The following is a 17,591-nucleotide window of genomic DNA, read 5'->3' as shown; positions in this document are numbered from 1 at the left end:
AGCCTACTCTTAAATGTGGAGATGGTGTCTGCCTCCTGAACCCAAACTGGAACCTGGTTCCACAGGAGAGGAGCTTGATAGCTGAACGCTCTGGCTCCTAGTCTACTTTTGGAGACTCTAGGAACCACAAGTAACCCTGCATTCTGGGAGCGCAGTGCTCTGGTGGGGTAGTAAGGTACTATGAGCTCTTTAAGATAAGATGGTGCCTGACCATTAAGAGCTTTGTAGGTAAGAAGAATGATTTTAAATTCTATTCTGGATTTTACAGGAAGCCAATGCAGAGAAGCTAAGAGAGGAGAAATATGATCTCTTTTCCTGGTTCCTGTCAGAACACATGCTGCAGCATTCTGGATCAGCTGAAGAGTCTTAATGGACTTTTTCGAGCAGCCTGAGCTGGTTGAATAATGTTAAATCAGTAAACTGCTGAACTTGAAGTGTTTGCTAGCTTGAGGTTTGTGTTTCAGCTCTTGCTGGGAGCGATGGTTTCACATGGATTGGGTATTGTTGAGAAAGTCGAATGAGAATGAAGCCTGGGTCAAAAAAATGAATGGGACCACAGCTGGATGTGCATCAAACACCTGCTGAATACTGGCTGACAGCATTGTGTTTTTTACTACATACAGCGTGCTAACCTCGACAGCCCAGCTCAGAGTGTGCACAGTGAGGTGGGGCTATTCACAGACTGGTCTGTCTGAGAGTGGGCGAGGTGGAGCTGAGTGAATCCATGTGCTGCACGCCTCTCTACAAAGAGATTTTACCCATTTTAGTAAAAAAGAAGATCAGAATGTGGCAGTTAATGTTGATATGGTGGCGGGATGCCACAAATAAATCAAAGCATGGGAAATACTGGACATGTAATACAAATAACATTTAAACATATGGATAGAAACTTATAAACGTATAAAAGATAAGAGGACAACCTACTATTTACTAGTGCCACCATCACTCCTTCTATTGTGTGTACTACTATTGGTGCTACTCCTGCTGACTTGACTTTAAAATCCTGTTCAATTAAATACTACTAATGAATGCTTTGATACAAACCATGTGCATCTTTCTATCGCATCTTATTTCACATTGCTTTGCATCTGTCCAACTATCTCAGTAACAGGTTTGTCTGTCTGTCTTTCTATCTGTGTGGGTTGTAGGTTTTCACCAAGTCAGGTGCTGAGCAGCAGCTGCTAATGAGAGCGCTGGATCTGAAGAGGTCTTTAGAAGCTGCCCTGCAGAAACACAAAGAGCTTCACATTGATTACAAGACCAGGGTCCGCAAAGTAGTGAGTTACATACATAATATATTTTCACTTGTAGTTGAATGAAAAATGTGTCAAATAAAGGTAAAACACATGTGGTATCCCTCAGCTGACTGACTGAAACAGTTGAGTCGTTATATGTCAAATAAAAAGTAAGGGTTAGCTCATAATTCTTGTATTCTTATATACAGGTGGGTAATGATGTAGGGAAAACAAAGCTTTTTTTGTAATAAACCGCTGACACACTTCTGTTTTACCCATGTTGACATTTACAAGCCAAAAGAAAACCCTGATGATGTAGTTTCTCCTAGTATAGAGCATGGCCAGCAGGTGGCAGCATCCTACTACAAATCATACTCCAGCAGTACAGATGTTCCATTTCCTGTGGAGTGATTCAGTTAGAAAGAAGAGCTACAGAGGCGAGATGTGTTGATAACTGGGTCCCTCTCGAAATGCGCAGTCTGTTGGTCAGCTCCCACAGGTCTGAGCAGGCACCACCGTTCTGCATCAGCTCAGCCTGTGTTTTTAAAAACCAGAAAAGCTAGCTACTAGCTTAACACGGAGAACAGCCAGGAGGTCAACCTGCTCTCAGTTGTCAAGGCCTTTTCGCCTCCACCCTCACCTACACATGCAGACTGTCTTTATAGTGGAACTGTGATTCTTAAACCAAAACACATATTGAAATAAGTTATTTTTGAAATGTTGCTTTGTATTTGAAGAGAGAGGTTTGGACCTTTTGAATGGAGTCCTATACAAGCAGAATTTTCTTCAGCATCTTGTGATTTCTATCTCTCAAAGGGCTGGCTATGTGCACACCTCCAAATTCATGTCTTGAATAATACCACTAGTAAATATTTGAAAATGTTCGTAGCAGGTTAAAAACAACATACAGTATTGACAGTAAAAGATCTGCAACTTCGAATGCTTGGCACCACACAGGCTTGGCACCACACAGCTGTGGTGCTTGGTGTTTAAGTGGAACCAGGCAGACGGTCTAGAAGATGGGCAGTTCACATTGAAGTCCACTTAAAGACTATTACTGAGCCGCCACAAGACATATCCTGAACTGTTGCCTGATTCCTGTTTCAGCAATGAACTGATAAAAAGAAAAAATCTACAAAATAGAAAATTAAATCCCATTGCAAGTTATTTTTGCTCTTTTATTTTTTGTACTATACACCTCAAACTCACTGGCGACCTGTCCAGGGTGTACCCCGCCTTGCGCCTGATGTCAGCTGGGATTGGCTCCAGCCCCCCCCCGCGACCCTGTACGCAGGATAAGCGGTTGATGATGGATGGATGGACACCTCAAACTCATCCAAACATTATTGTTATTATTGTTCTTCATTCATTTGTATGGCTTTCAAAAGCGTCTTCTTCCTGTTTTCTTCTTTAAATGTCTCTCTTCATTCTTGCGTTTCCGCGAGCTCCCAGAGGGAAATATCGTACTAGAGACAAGGGAAAGGGAGGATAGAAATATTAATAGTAAAGACATTTGGGAGAGGTGAGATAGCAAGGCACATCCATAATAAAAATGCATCAGAGAGAGGAAGAGAAGAAATTGGGTAGCAAGTGGGAGGATGTAGCCATTCATTCACTTCTCTACCTCTAATGTGCCCCATGGCTTGACAGCTGATATGTCTTTCTTGCTGCCTCTATATCTAGCTTAGCATCATCATTCTGCTGTTGTTTGAGTAGGCCAAAAATGGAGGTATCTAACCAGGCCGGTGTTGTTATAAAGCTTGTCATTTGGAACGCTTTTCAGTCAAATTACTTATTTGAAAGGGTTTAATTTGTGCTGAAGTCTGTGTTTTAGAGGTGGGATACTTGCTACATACGTACAGCGCTGAGAATTAGATCTAATCCAATTAAGTCCAAGAGCAATGAATGCAAACTGCTGTATCCGTTTGGAGAAAAAGGCATAAAAGTTGTAGCATGTGAATCCATCTTTAGCTGAACAAAGCTGCAGAGTGACAGTGACAGAGCGCCAGGCGTCTCGCTCTGCCTGGTTATCACTGTCAGAGACCAGTCTGCTGCACCAGCAGGCCCAGCACTACGATAACCACACAACTTACAGCCCCTTTATCATAATTAGCTTTTCCTTTTTAGCCTTAAAAGGCCTTCCATTACTGGGTCCTTCTCTATCGGGCCGCTGACACACCACACGATTGGTTTCTCTCTCAGCGGGTCTCTCAGTATAGTCAGAGAGAGAGGGAGAGCGAGAGAGCACACTTGAGCACTGTATGACGGGTGAGGTGGAGACAGAGACACATTTTCTCCTGAAATGTGATAAATATAGAAAAATAAGAGAGCAATATTTTGAGAAATTCCATCTCTTTGTACCAGATTTTAAAGGAATAAATTTAAATTTTACATGAAATTTAAAGATTCATCCTAGGAGAAGGGCATATGGCAAACCTTGGCCCAGGATGAGGCCAACATGAGGACAGTAGATTTCTTTAAATGACACCATCTAGTGGTTGTTCTAAGCTGTAGCTGTAAGGTTAGGGTCACACTAATACGTTTTCATTTTAATAAGACGTGGATGGAGGTTATTTGAAATGGTGCTACAACGCTCCTAGGTACGTTGTTATTTTAAAACGATCGTCATTAAGGTGGCTGCTACACATTATTAAAGATAAGGGTCTATATACATGTAATCCATTCTTATTCACGTACACTGGGTGTGCCAGTGCAAACAGGAAGCAGATTGTCTACTCAGCGGTAGGTTGCGTAGTTGAACAAAATACTACAAGTGAAGAACAGCAATGGCCAAATATAAACCCGAGATTTCTTTGCTTGGAGCGATGATGAGGTGGAACTGTTACTGAGGAGCAGGACTGGCCCTAATCCCCTCATGTGGGGCCTCTTGCCTCACATTAGCTCAATAGTGAGGCATACGTAGAACCAGCTACTGTATACAATTAGCCTTGTAGCAACATGATGAGCTGCAGTTCTTAACTATTAACTAAAAACACTCACTGAAACACTCAAAGTAAAACTGACACATCCAGTTTGAATTTATATTTATTTTTTACAGTATTGTCTGTACATCTAGATAATAATTTGGCACAGTGTAAAAAGCAAAACAACTTCAATACAACAGAAATCACTCCTGTACACTATAAGCGTAATTGGCCAATGGCCATGAGGAGAACACTGCGTGCAAATGCATGATTCAAGGACCCATGCAAACCAAGTCCTTATTTGGTCAGAAAGATGGGATGACCACAGAGCAGGATTGAGTAGGAGGTGTAGGTGAAGCAGAGTTCCCACAAACAGAAAATCAACAGTTAGAATTTGAGCTGAAAAATTAGTTGGGAAATCTTAAGTTACTTGTGTACACACAATAACATTTTCCAACAGAGATAAAGACAGTGGCAACAAAGAGGAAACTTACCAGCAGGATTACTGAAACCAGTCACAGCGGACAAAGAGGTGTCAGTTGTTTTATTCATTTTGAAGTCTGTTTAAACCATTACCTTGATTATTAATTTACCATTGCCAACATATAGTAAACTTAGCAGCAACATTAGCTGTCATGGTATCCTCTGTACCTGAACCAGGAATTACAGCAAATTTATCTTACAAGAAGACAACACAGTCAGTTGTGATTTAATTTAGTTTGACTTTTTTGACAGGGACATCAGCATTTCTGAAAATGAAAACACATTTTAGCTAGCGGCTATAAATGATTGTCAATAAGTTAATAAACAGCCTATTACAATATACATTTCAACGTTTAATGCTGTAAATAAACATGTAAAGAATAAAATTTTCAATAAATGTTTTTAAAGTGCGTAAATAAATCCAAAATTGTAACCCTAACCCTGGGTCGTCAGTGCGCATGTGTAGACGTAGCGTGTGTGTGTGTGTGTGTGTGTGTGTGTGTGTGTGTGTATAGTGGCAGGAACACTTGCTGAAGAGTATGAGCCCCAGCTTCACTGTTTTTATGCCGAGTTGTCCGAACCTCACGGGACTTTTGGATAATTTATCACCGTTGATGAACCACACAAAGAATATTTTATCGTTTTTAAATAGCCGGCTACTTAAAATAGACCCGCGAGGAACCGCGACGTGCACGCAGTTGTTGGCATCATGGAATGCATGCAAAACTCTGCACAAGACCGGCGAATGGCAGGCGAGAGAGAGAGAGAGAGAGAGAGAGAGAGAGAGAGAGAGAAGGTTCGCAATCGCCACGCACAAAAAAACACATGATCAGGCAGGACTTCACGACGTAAATCCTTAGTCGGGGACAAGTCCTACTGTTCACTGCGAAAAGGCCTTACAGACAGCACACTGTAGTCCACACCTGCAGCTAGCTAGCACCCACAAGTGTGAACAACTTTTTAAAAGTGTCTCACTTAATAAAGTGTTTTGTCACTAAACGATCATCTGGTCAATATAACATTACTTAATAATAATACATTTTATTTCTATAGCTCTTTTCAGGACACCTTACATTAGAACTTATGTACATTTAAAACAGATTAAAAACATAAATAGCAAAGTATAAAATAAATGAACAGTAGATAAAAACGTGGTGCGGAAATACATAAGAGCGAAGGGGGGACCATATAAATAACAAAATAACAAACAGCAGCAGGTGTAATATAACATTATTTGAGGTTAAAAGCTAGTCTAAAAAGGTGGGTTTTGATAAGTGATTTGAAAGAGTCCATGTCGCTGCAATCTCAGATGTGTATGGGTAAGGAGGTCCATAGGGAGGGGCTGCGATGGTGAAAGCTCTGTCGCCCCAGGTATGGTGCTTGTTCCTGATTTGTGGTGGAGAATGTTAGTGTCAGAGGAGCGGAGGTTACAGGAGGGATTGTGGTGGTGGAGCAGGTCTGTGAGGTAGGAAGGGGCCTTGTTATGGAGGGCTTTATGTGTGAGGAGGAGGATTTTGTACTGAATGCGTTGGCGAACAGAGAGCCAGTGAAGATTCTGGCGGACAGGGGTGATGTGGTCACGAGTGCGTGTGAGGAGGCGGACAGCAGAGTTTTGGATATATTAATAATAATAATAATAATAATAATAAAAACTTTGATATAGCGCCTTTCACAAACCCAAGGACGCTTAACAAACAAAAAGGGAGGGGCGGGGTGAGAGGTGTGAGGCCAGGGGAGATTAAAGCCCATAGGCCTCGGTAATATATTGTTTATTTAGGGCTTTGGCAGGTGAACCATAGAGGATACTATTGCAGTCAATTCTGGATGTAATGAAGGCGTGAATCAGGGTTTCGGCAGCAGAGAAGGTGAGTGATGGGTGGAGACGGGCAATGTTTGTAAGGTGAAAGAAGGCAGTCCTGGTGACATGATTGATGTGGTGACCAAAAGTGAGGTTGCTGTCAAAGATGACTCCAAGGTTGCCGATGTGTGGGGATGGATACAGGGATGAGTTTTTGTGAGTGATTTGGGGCCGATGATGATCATGTCAGTTATTATAATTGAGTTGTAAGAAGTTGGTTTGCATCCAGGTTTGTATGTCGGTGAGGCAGTTGGTCGGAGTTGCAGAGGTAACTGTGGTGATGGATTTGGTGGAGATGTAGATCTGGATGTCATCGGTGGAAGTGGTAACCATATCTACGTATGAAATTACCGAGTGTCAGGATGTAAATGATGAACAGGAGAGGACCAAGCACCAAACCTTGGGGGACGCCTTGTGACAAAGGAGCAGTGGAGGTGCAGTTATTAATGAACTGTTCTCTGTTGGTGAGGTAATAGCGGAGCCAGGAGAGTGCGGTGCCAGAAATATTGGAGTAAGTTTCCAGTCGGGAGAGAAGAGTGGAGTGGTTGATTGTGTCGAAGGCTGCAGTTAGGTCGAGCATGATTAGGATGGTGAGGTGACCGGAGTCGGCGGAAAGGAGGAGGTCATTGGTTATTTTGAGGAGGGCTGTTTCAGTGCTGTGTTGTGAGCGGAATCCAGATTAGTGGTGAGGTGGGTTTGAATTTGCTGCGACAACACGTTCCAGGATTTTTGATAGGAAGGGGAAATTGGATCTGGGTCAGAAATTGGACAAGATGTCAGGTTTGAGACCAGGTTTCTTGAGGATGGGGTGACAGCTGCAACTTTGAGTGTTGTGGGGACTGATCCAGATGTGAGGGAGGAATTGAATTTGATGATGAGTGGGGTGATGGATGGAAGGCAGGTCTTGATTAGGGATGATGGAATGGGGTCTAAGCTGCAGGTGGAGATATTCATATTTGTGGTGAATTGTAACAGTTCTAAAGGGGACAGAGGTGAGAAACAAGACAGTGACTGAAAGTGTGGAGGGGTGAGGGCAGGTGGGGGAGTTGAGTGGACTGGGGAAGTAGTGAAGTTGCTGGAGGTTAATGCTAGAAATATGATTTAATGTGAGATCAGTGGAGCAGACCAGTTCGAGGATGTGACCATGGGAATGGGTGGGGAAGTTGATGTGCTGTGTGTAGTTGAAGCAGTGTTACAGTTCCATAAATTCAGTGGCGGATTTGCAGTTGTGGTGTTTCGTTAATGTGGAAATTAAAGTCTCCAAGGAGGAGGAAATTGGGTGATATGGCAGAGAGATGGGTAAGGAAGTGAGAGAGGTCAGAGAGAAAAGAGAGATTTGGCTTAGGGGAGGTGGTAGATGATGGCTGTGACAATGGGAGTGGGACCAGATGTTTTGAAGGTGAGATGTTCAAAAGATTGAGCAACAGGGGTGGAAATAGCGGATATTTTGATGTCCTTTCTGTAGATCGTGGCCACACCAACTTCTCGTCCCTCCGAGCGAGGTAAATCCTGTAAGTGTGATCTGGTTTAGTGAGAAATAATCCAGGGGTTTGTGCCAGGTTCTTGTGATGCAGAGGAAGTCCAGTCAGTGATAAATTCGTTCTGATTTTTATTGCTTAATGATCGAGTATTGAGCAGAGCCATATTCAGGTGACGTTGTTTTGGGATTTGTTGGAAGGACTGGGGGAGAGGAAGAGGTTGAAGAGATTTACCTGTGAATTTTTGTGATGACATGGTGGGGAAATGCGTTTTGACCACATTGAGGGGATGCAGTTTGCCGCTGAGAAGTGGTATGAAAATAGGCGAACAGAGCGTTTATGTGAAGGAAGGGGAGCTGGTGAGGGTAATTGAACTGGGAGCAGCTGCATTGGGTGGAGAAGAAGACTTCAGGGAAACAATGTGTGGTGTAAATAGTCACACACGTGAGGCAGACTGTACGGTATGTTGTAGGTTGACTGCTAAAAACGAGCTACCTTGTCTGTTTGGGTGCACTCCTTTGGTCCTATAAAAAGAGAAACGGTTCCAAAACAGATTAAAATTTTCAATAAAACCTGGAGCCAGGCATTGACGCTGAGGAGTCTGCTGAAGCGCTCTGAATCATGGGACAAAGTTGGTCCACCAAAGGACCACTGATAAAAACCGATTTACCACAACTTTTTAAAAGGCTAAAAAGTTCAATAAAATCCTTTTTTGTCTGCTCAGATTCCCGAGGAGCTGTGTCATTATAGCCAATATGGACAATCACCCGGTTTATGGAGGATGGGAGTGAGTGCAGCAGTTCAGGTAGTTTGCTAAGCGGAGTCGGGACTGTGGCTTCAGGAAGACATTATGTGGTGGTGTTGAAGAAATGGATGTTCCTGATATCGAAGTGGTAGGGGCGAAAAGGTGAGGGATGATGAGGGAGCTTGAAGCCAGGTCCGGGCGAGGTGGTCTGCCGGAGCGTCGGAGCACGGCCTCCTTTAGAATCCTGCAGCAGGCGGAGGAGATCGAGGTTAAGGAGGAAGGCTGCTGGGTTTGTTCTCCGATGGGATCCCGAGCCACCCGTTTGGTGTCAGAGCTCTCAGCTGCTGGCGGGGAGTAGGCTGCAGGTTGGGCAGACTGTGTGGATGGGACTTGGCCAGGGGCAGGGGGATGCACGGGGGGGGGGGGGGGGGGGGGGGGGGGGGGGGGGGGGGGGGGGGGGGGGGGGGGGGGGGGGGGGGGGGGGGGGGGGGGGGGGGGGGGGGGGGGGGGGGGGGGATCAGCTGGATGGTCCGGGTTGGAAACAGCCAGTGGAGCATAGTGGTTGGATAGATTCAAGCAGGGGAGGGAGTCAGACCTTACCGTGCCTTTCGTATGGCCCCTGATCACCACCACATGTTGACCCTTGTTTTGGGGTGGAGTAGGAGGGCTGATGACCGGTGGATGGTTCCCATAGGACGGTGTCCTGATTGGTTGAGCTCAGCTGTTTTTTTGAGTGCTCTGCTATCATGAAGCTGGAAATGAGTGGGAGACGGGCCGAGAAGCTGGTCAGCAGGGAGTCCTTCCTCTGCAGTTCATCTGAGAGCCCACGGATGTCCTCCTTAAGGTCAGAGATCTTTTTATTTGCCTTTCTCAGCAGTTTTCTGTCCTGGCAGGTCACATCAGGCATCATTGTCATGTGTTGTCTTCGGCAGATGTAGGTAGTGGCTGATGAACAGAGATAAGAGAAGGCTAGTACAGGGCTAACAGAGGGAGGCAGCTGTAGAAAGGTGATCTATTTATTATCTGTCGCTATAAACCAAAGTGCGTGGACACTTACAGGCAGGGGCTCCAAACTGGAGCCCACTGTGCTGGTATGGCTTTGATAGGGGGTCGAAGTATAAAACTTACCCCCACGGGTCCAACATGTGGACCCACTGCGGAGATGAGGCTCTGTTTTTCGGAGTTGGCGTAGACGGCTCTCGACAATGATCCAGGCATCCGATTTTTAAAATAAGTGGACCGGATTAAAAGTGTTTAAAACAAATCAGTAATAAAATTGTATCCTAAAACTATGGTGTAAGCCAAGTTAAAATCACTTTGGGAGAGGAGTAGTCGGTGCTCAAACAAAACGCTGTGCTGCCCTAAGTTGCGCCGTTGCCGTAAGTTGTTACCTTACCTTAAGTTGTTAACATTACCTTATGCATGCTGTAACTCATTGGGATCATTTTTGTAAGATAACATTAGGCCAAGGATTGCTATGGTACTAAAAAGCAGCCACAACAGCTGCAACTGGAGAAATGGATCTGATAGCTGACACAAGTTGACAAAAAAACTTTATTTAATGTGGATTAATGGATAGATTTGGTACGCTGACTAGCAAATGCTACCGGAAGAGAAACCTGAAACCTCCAGCACAGAGAGGACTTGACAGTCACTTGTCTGTCACTTGTCAATGACAGCAAGAGTTCGCACCAGCGTAGCGAAAGTTTTGACAGCAGTCGAGCATGCGAGCAGTATTGTAACCCGCGAGTAGACAACTGTGCTTTGAGCTCACCCAGAAAGTATAAGCCCTTGCTCTGCTGCTCGCCAAACTTTAATCTGCTCGCTCGCTTGCGATTCATCTTTTTGTGAGTAGGTGGGCGGATCCAGTCCTTATTGTATTACTACATATGATTGATTACAGTCCCACACACACACCAGCGACCCAGGCACTTTGGGCAGCGTGCGGGGTCCATCGGGTTAGACAGGAAGGCACACACTGTGAGCAAACGTGATGAAAAGGGGTATAAACACGGTGACACAGATGTATAATGAATGTGTAAGTCTATAACGGACTGTTGGTAATGCAGACATGAAATTTACATCATAGTTTTGCGAGTTAAATGAGACGGCGTGACGTGTTAAACAGTAGCCTACATCACCTAGTATGCTATTGATGAAGAAACTGTCACCTGTAGCCTGCTAAATATGTGTGTGGGTGTGTAGAACACTATCAGTGTGTGTTTTCAGAGTGAATGTAGACATTTTATGTTCATGCGGGGTAAAGAGGGAACATGAATGTTTATAACGTCAGTCAGAAGACGTAAACAGCTCTACGTAGCGACAACCTTCTGCTGATGTGCATGTAAATGCTCCGTATTTGTATAGCGCCTTTCTAGTCTTTCTAGTCTTTTCGACCACTCAAAGCGCTTTTACACTACATCTGCATTCACCAGTCATACACATTCATACACTGAGCCTAAGTGCTCAAACGGAAACTAACATTCACACTCATTGGCGGAACAGCCGCCAGGGGCAAATCGGGGTTCAGTATCTTGCCCAAGGACACTTCGACATGCAACCAGGGGGATTGAACCGCCGACCTTCCGATTAACGGCCAACCCGCTCTACCTCCTGAGCCACATGTGTTTCTGTGTTTATAGAGAGATAATAAATAAAATAATTTATTTTACACTTATGCACGCCTGGAAGTCCCTTTTGTGTCCAAGTGTGCAACAAAACTTTAGCGAGTAAACTCCACAGTCTCTCATCCTCTTTGCTGGAGGCCTATACAAGCACAGCTAACGTTAGTTTGGCAATTGTTACAAACAAGCTAAATTGAACGCTGTCTGTAGCATTAGCACTGGCCTGTAGTCTTAAAATAAGACACATTGTTGTAAACTAAGCTGCTGGCTGAGACAAACCAGCCACTCCTCCTTCTACCAGGTTACCTGCAGGCAGGTAACAGCAGAGAGGAGGAAGAAAGACTGATACAGACTGTCTGAGTTCTTCATTTTTTCTACATGTCTCTCAGTATTTTGATTTCAATTTATAGTGATTTTGCTATTGTAAACTTTAAAGTTGCTGTTCTAGAAACAACATGTAGTTGTATTTAGAATACTCAATTTTGGCTGAATGTGAAAAGCAGTCAAAAGCTTGGCTACATTTCACTAAACCCAAAGATAAGGAGGAAGTGAAGTGCCATTTATGATTCAAGTTAATTTCATCTAAGAGGGGACACAACATCAATGCTAAAGCACCTTAACATTGTACAACATTAAAAGGAAAAATGCAGCACTGTCTTTGAGTTGGAACACCGCCAACTCCAGCTGCCAATGGGTCTTGTCTTTCCACCAAATAATAGAAAAGTATCAATTGACACGGATCATTAAGCAGTCTCTAATTATATCAATACTAAGTAAAACAGTAAAATAAATAACTGCAAGATGTTGTTGTTTTACTTTTTTATCACACTTTCATACTTAATAGGCTTCTTTTTGGTCCTGCTCCTACAGGCAAGGCAAGTTTATTTGTATAGCACATTTCAACAACAAGGCAATTCAAAGTGCTTTACATCAAACATAAAAGCAACACAGGGAAATTGAAAAACAAATTAAAATATAATTTTGAAAAGGCTGAAATAGAAAATAAAAACAGGATTAAAAAAACAGGGTAAAACAGGACAGTGAAAGTTACAGTACAGGGTACAATCAGGGTTAAAAGAGTTAAATAGAAAATAAAAACAGGCTGAGGGGTTGAGCAAATAATTGAGTTACAATTATTTTTTGTCATTGAAAAGAGAATAAACAGAGAAATATCTACTCTCTCTAGCTAGTCTGTACTTGGGTCCATAACAATATTTGGGTCCACTGAGTTTGGTTAGATTTAAGACCACTTCCTTCACTCTGTTCAATCTTACTGTCTTCATCTTTTCACTCAATTACCTACTCATTTCTCACTGTGTAAATAGTGTTCACAAAAGAAAAAGAAAACAGGATGTTACAGTGCAGAGAGAGATTTAGGGTGCTTTCACACCTGCCTCATTTAGTTCAGAGAGTTCGTTTCCCCTCTTGGTGCGGTTCATTTGGGCAGGTGTGAATGCAGCAATCGCACTCGAGTGCGCACCAAAAGCGGACCAAACAAGCGTGTACGCTTTCAAACGGACTCTGGTGCGGTTCACTTGTGGTGTGAAAGCAAATGAACCAAACACAGGATTTTATGATAACAGATATGTGATCTGAGCATTATTTCCAAAGCTAAACCACTAATAAATCCATCGCCTGACCGCGAAATGTGTTCAGCGATCTTATAATTGATCTGAATAAGCCTCTATATTTATGAAAACCATTTTATAAGGTACAGCCTACTTGTCAGCGCGGGTATTTCCCTGATTAATAGGTTAAAATCTGTTAAAAAAAGAGGGCAAGTAGTATTCCGTTTACCCTGTCAGTTCATTAAGTCCATAAAACATGTGTGACAGCGATACTACAGTATACTATAAGCGAATAAACCCTGAATTGTACATGTCCTGTTTTTACGTTATTATTCATAATAGGCTCTGCGGTCGATCTGCTGTCTAGCATTACTAATCATGCTTATAATAACTTCGTCACCGGAGTTTGATTTCCCCACGTGGGTCCTGATGACGCAGGATGACAATCGCCAAAGCTGTCCAATGAACAAGTTACCTGGACCAAATTAACCTAACTACAGGTGTGAAAGCACCCTTAGGCTTCAAATTGAATTTGAACATCACTGTGGAGTGCAGTGTGGTAGCAATTTTATGTGCATGATTTGTCTGTTTTCTTGATTAGATAGAAGAATACTCAGGTGCTCAGAATGTGAGAAATAAAAGGACATTAATTCTCAACAATTTAAGTTTCTTATTCTAAAGGGTTGAATAGTAAACAATAAAAAATGACAAATTTGAGGTGCTTGTGCTTTAGTATTTCCCTTTTATGCAACTATATGCTGATCCTCCACTGCATCTTCTAATAATCATGTATACACAACGTGTCTCCAGCTGTGCTGATTTTTTTGTTGTCTGTATGTTTCTGACTGAAAGTATTTCTTTATTTTTTGAGAAAATTCTTACTACTACTTAAAATAAAGTAAGAACTATTTTGGATAAACAAGCCGTTTCTCTAAGCTCATGAAAAGTTGGCTTTGTAGAGATACATGGTTCGCAGACAGTGATACTACAAACATGATCTTATTGAATATGATGCATTGCTGTAGATAAAACTACCCAAAAGTATGAGCTCAAACATCTACAGAAGTAAAATACACACATACACATCAATGCAGCAGTCTTCTTAAACCAGAATCAGATATAATTGTTTCACACTGATAGGGAATATTTTACTGTACAATGAGTAATTTTACTTAAACATTCTTAAGTACATTTTGCTCATAACACTTACATTCATGTATTTAAATTTGACAATGTGGTATTAGAACTTTTACTGTAGTAAATAATCTGTGTAGTTCTTCTGCCACTGGCTGGAATTGCATATATCATCATATAATTGTTCAAATGTCCATCTTCAAGTTGAAAAAAGAATGTTACTGCCTAGGAAAAAACACAATAACCAAGGCTTAATGACGTGTAGACATCTCTCAGGTCTTCATCTCATTACCAACTTCTCTTGCAGCAGTTGGCATCCAGCTTGTTGGTGCTAAGGACAGGGACTGTAACCAATCATGTGTAGTGATACAATGCCGACTGGATTCCTTTCAGGACCTGAAAATAACATGGTTTGTTAAGGTGTCAGTGAAACATCTCTGTGGTCACGTTGATGTTATGTCTTTTAATTGCTAACGCTATTGTACAGCCATTGTTTCCAATGGTCTGCCAAGATACTGTTGCTTCTACTGCTGCTGCTGCTTGTTCTTGTTTTATGGCAGTTGGCCGATGGCCAATCATATGTAGTAATACAATAAGGACTGGATCCACCCACCTACTCACTTGAAAGATGAACCGCGAGCGAGCGAGCAAGCAGATGGCAAGCAGCAGAGCAAGGGCTTATACTTAGGATTCTGGGCGTGCTCAAAGCACAGTTTTGTCCTTGCAGGTTACAATACTGCTCGCGCGAGCAGAGAAATTCTGTGCGCAAAAGGGATATGCACACATGCGGATCACATTTACGCTCATGATATGCCACCATAAAACCGGACCCTGAAGCAGCTAGGGGTTCAGGCTCTTGCTCAGGTGCACCTTAGGCAATCGTCCCCAAGGACTGAGCTAATGCCACATCTACCTACAATGTAATAACAATGTTATATCGTAGCAGGTATTAGTCTATTGTCTGTTTCACATCCACTAATTCTATGTGAGCCACTGACAGGTAAAAGCTAACAAGCAACTAAAAGATGCAAACTTCACTTCCCATTCTGATACATCTTCTAGTTGCCAATCTGAGGCTCATACAGCTACAGAACGTGCCTGGAAGAGAACTTTAAGGAGAGCTTATCACAGTGTAATGCAACAGGCAGCTTTCAGAGCGTCTTCTCGAGCTTCTTCATAGTTTTTAGACTAGTGAATTTGTTTGAAGGGAGTTCTCAGTAAAAGCTATGACCAGGAGGATCCCATAAGCATCCGTTGAGCTCTACTAACCAAAACCGTGGGTTTATGTTTAGGAAAGGATAAGACACGCAGACTTATTTGAACGTATCTGTTTTTAAGAGTGTGTTCAGTCACTCCGGGCTCCATACATACAGGCCCGGGCCTTGTTTACTGCTGATAACCCATCTTATCACAGCACAATGGATGTGGCCGCCTGTTTCTCACTGGAGATAAACAAAGAAAGACTATCCTTCTATTTCGATCATCCAACGCTCTCTCCTTTTCATTTGTGCATTGATTCTCTGAGTGTGTCTCCTCTCAGTTGGACACCAGTAATGTGTCTTCCTCTTGCTCTCTTTTCTTCTTTTTCTCTCTCATTATGCATTATGGTTCATCATAGGAAGTGTTGGTGCTGTGTTAATTGTACCTCAGAAAATTGGTTGATCAGTTACTCTTTCATTAATGGAGTAAGTAAGTGTGGTAATACATGTAATACATAACCCGTCTGATCCTGTGGATCAGGAGTGCTGACTGGCGATACCGACCTTCTGAAGCCATCAGGGATGGACCAGATGTGACCAATCCACACTAAAAACAGTTTCCTCATCACTATCATTATAAAATGTTTCCTCTTAAACTTACATTTACTCAGTCCCTTTTCAGGACATTCCAGGTGTCTTTACAGAACCTACAGAGGTCCCCAGTAAAATGAAGAATAGCACTGTGTAATTTCACTTTGGCAGTGGGCGAGAATGTATAATGACTGTTTTGATCAGGCAGGAAGGGGGAACTGAACTAGACGGGTGAGAATAGGCTCGTTGACAGGAAAGGTTTGGGAAGCTCTGGGCTGGCTAATAGAGCTGCCAGGCTAAGTTAGTGAAATAAAGATGTCACCCTATACATCATATAAGCTGACTGCTCCCCAGAGACAAAGGGTACGTCTGTGCATGTGTGTTTGGGGGTGGAAGAGTATAATGGGGTAAAGCAGCGGAGAGGAAGCTATTGAGTGAGAGCGAGGAGAGTGGAAAGCTTTTTTCTCATTAGTGTGGGATCCCATGGGATCCTTTCTAGGTAGTAAATGAGTAAGAGTGCAAGGTGGTAATAGAGATGTGGGTTGTTGTGCCAAATCAAGCCCTGAACAGGTCAAACTCCACTGGAAGCTTTAGGCCTAATTAGTTTGTAAATATGTTTAAATCAATCAGTGGCAGTTGGCTTCCACTCCCTTCAACAGAGCACAAATACAAAGATAATATGCTGTAACTGAGTACTGGTACTGATGAAAACAGGGTCACAGATTGATTTGTAAATGAATAAAATAAAGGTGCTCAGATAAGGACAGCTGTGGTTCAGGAGATAGATCTGGTCCTCTCATCACTGGGTTGTAGGTTCAAACCCCACCTCCTCCTGTCCACATGTTAAAGGGTCCTTGGTTAAGACAAAATGTATCCCGATGGTTGGCCAGGGCCCTGCGTGGTTGCTAGCTGCCATCTGTGTGTGAGTGAATGAGAGGCAAAAACCTTGTAAAGCACTTCAGATAAAAACACTATAAAACATGCAGCCATTTTCTGTTTAAAATCACAAAAAAATGTTTCAGTTCGGTGAATATATAACTTAGCTGTCTGTGTGTGCTGAAAACAGTCTGTAAAAGGGAAACAGCACTATCCCAGCCATGATGTGTGTGTCACTGACATTAAATAACTTGCCCACGGACATTCAGCCGTTGTTGTTTGGAGCTGCTGTGCTGGCTCTGGGACCGACTCGTCCTCTCTGCTTGTTAGCTTCATGTTAGCTTTGCAGCAGCAACTGTAGCGACAGATAGCTAACCCACAACTTAGCTAACGTTAGTTACATTACTTGCTGTGTCGTTGTTTGCTCTGTATCATGATGTTTGTCATGGTGTTCAATTTCTCCAGAATCTTAAAGCCCGACTTTAATGATGGCCAGCATACATTTTTAAATTCAGAATGTGATGTAGTGTAAAGAACTTCGAGTGATCGGAAGAATAGAGAGGCGCTATATACAGTGGGGGAAATAAGTATTTGACCCCTTGCTGATTTTGCAGGTTTGCCCACTTACAAAGAATGCAACGATCTATAATTTTAATCATATGTACATTCTAACAGTGAAAGACAGAATCCCAAAGAAAATTCCAGAAAATCACATCATATGAATTTATTAAAATTGATGACCATCTGATGAGGAAAAACAAGTATTTGACCCCCCTGGACAAACAGCATGTTAATATTTTGTAGAAAAGCCATTATTGGCCAGCACAGATGTCAAACGGTTTTTATAGTTGGTGACAAGGTTTGTGCACATTTCGG

The 17,591-nt window shown here is 42.7% G+C and overlaps 1 protein-coding gene across 5 annotated transcripts in view; it reads left to right on the top strand.

Annotated features, from left to right (window-relative positions):
• Positions 1 to 17,591, top strand: part of uvssa (UV-stimulated scaffold protein A) — an 82,896-nt gene that overhangs the window by 17,134 nt on the left and 48,171 nt on the right. For all 5 annotated transcript variants that reach the window (XM_046030852.1, XM_046030851.1, XM_046030850.1 and 2 more), the window contains one exon: positions 1,149 to 1,277. In XM_046030852.1, coding sequence (XP_045886808.1) covers positions 1,149 to 1,277 — 129 coding nt within the window. The remainder of the gene's footprint in view (positions 1 to 1,148; positions 1,278 to 17,591) is intronic.

Source organism: Micropterus dolomieu, linkage group LG19 (assembly GCF_021292245.1).
Source record: "Micropterus dolomieu isolate WLL.071019.BEF.003 ecotype Adirondacks linkage group LG19, ASM2129224v1, whole genome shotgun sequence".
NCBI classification, from domain to species: Eukaryota; Metazoa; Chordata; class Actinopteri; order Centrarchiformes; family Centrarchidae; genus Micropterus; species Micropterus dolomieu.
The sequence above is the reverse complement of the archived record's forward strand: the minus strand, read 5'-3'. Positions and strand labels throughout refer to the sequence as shown.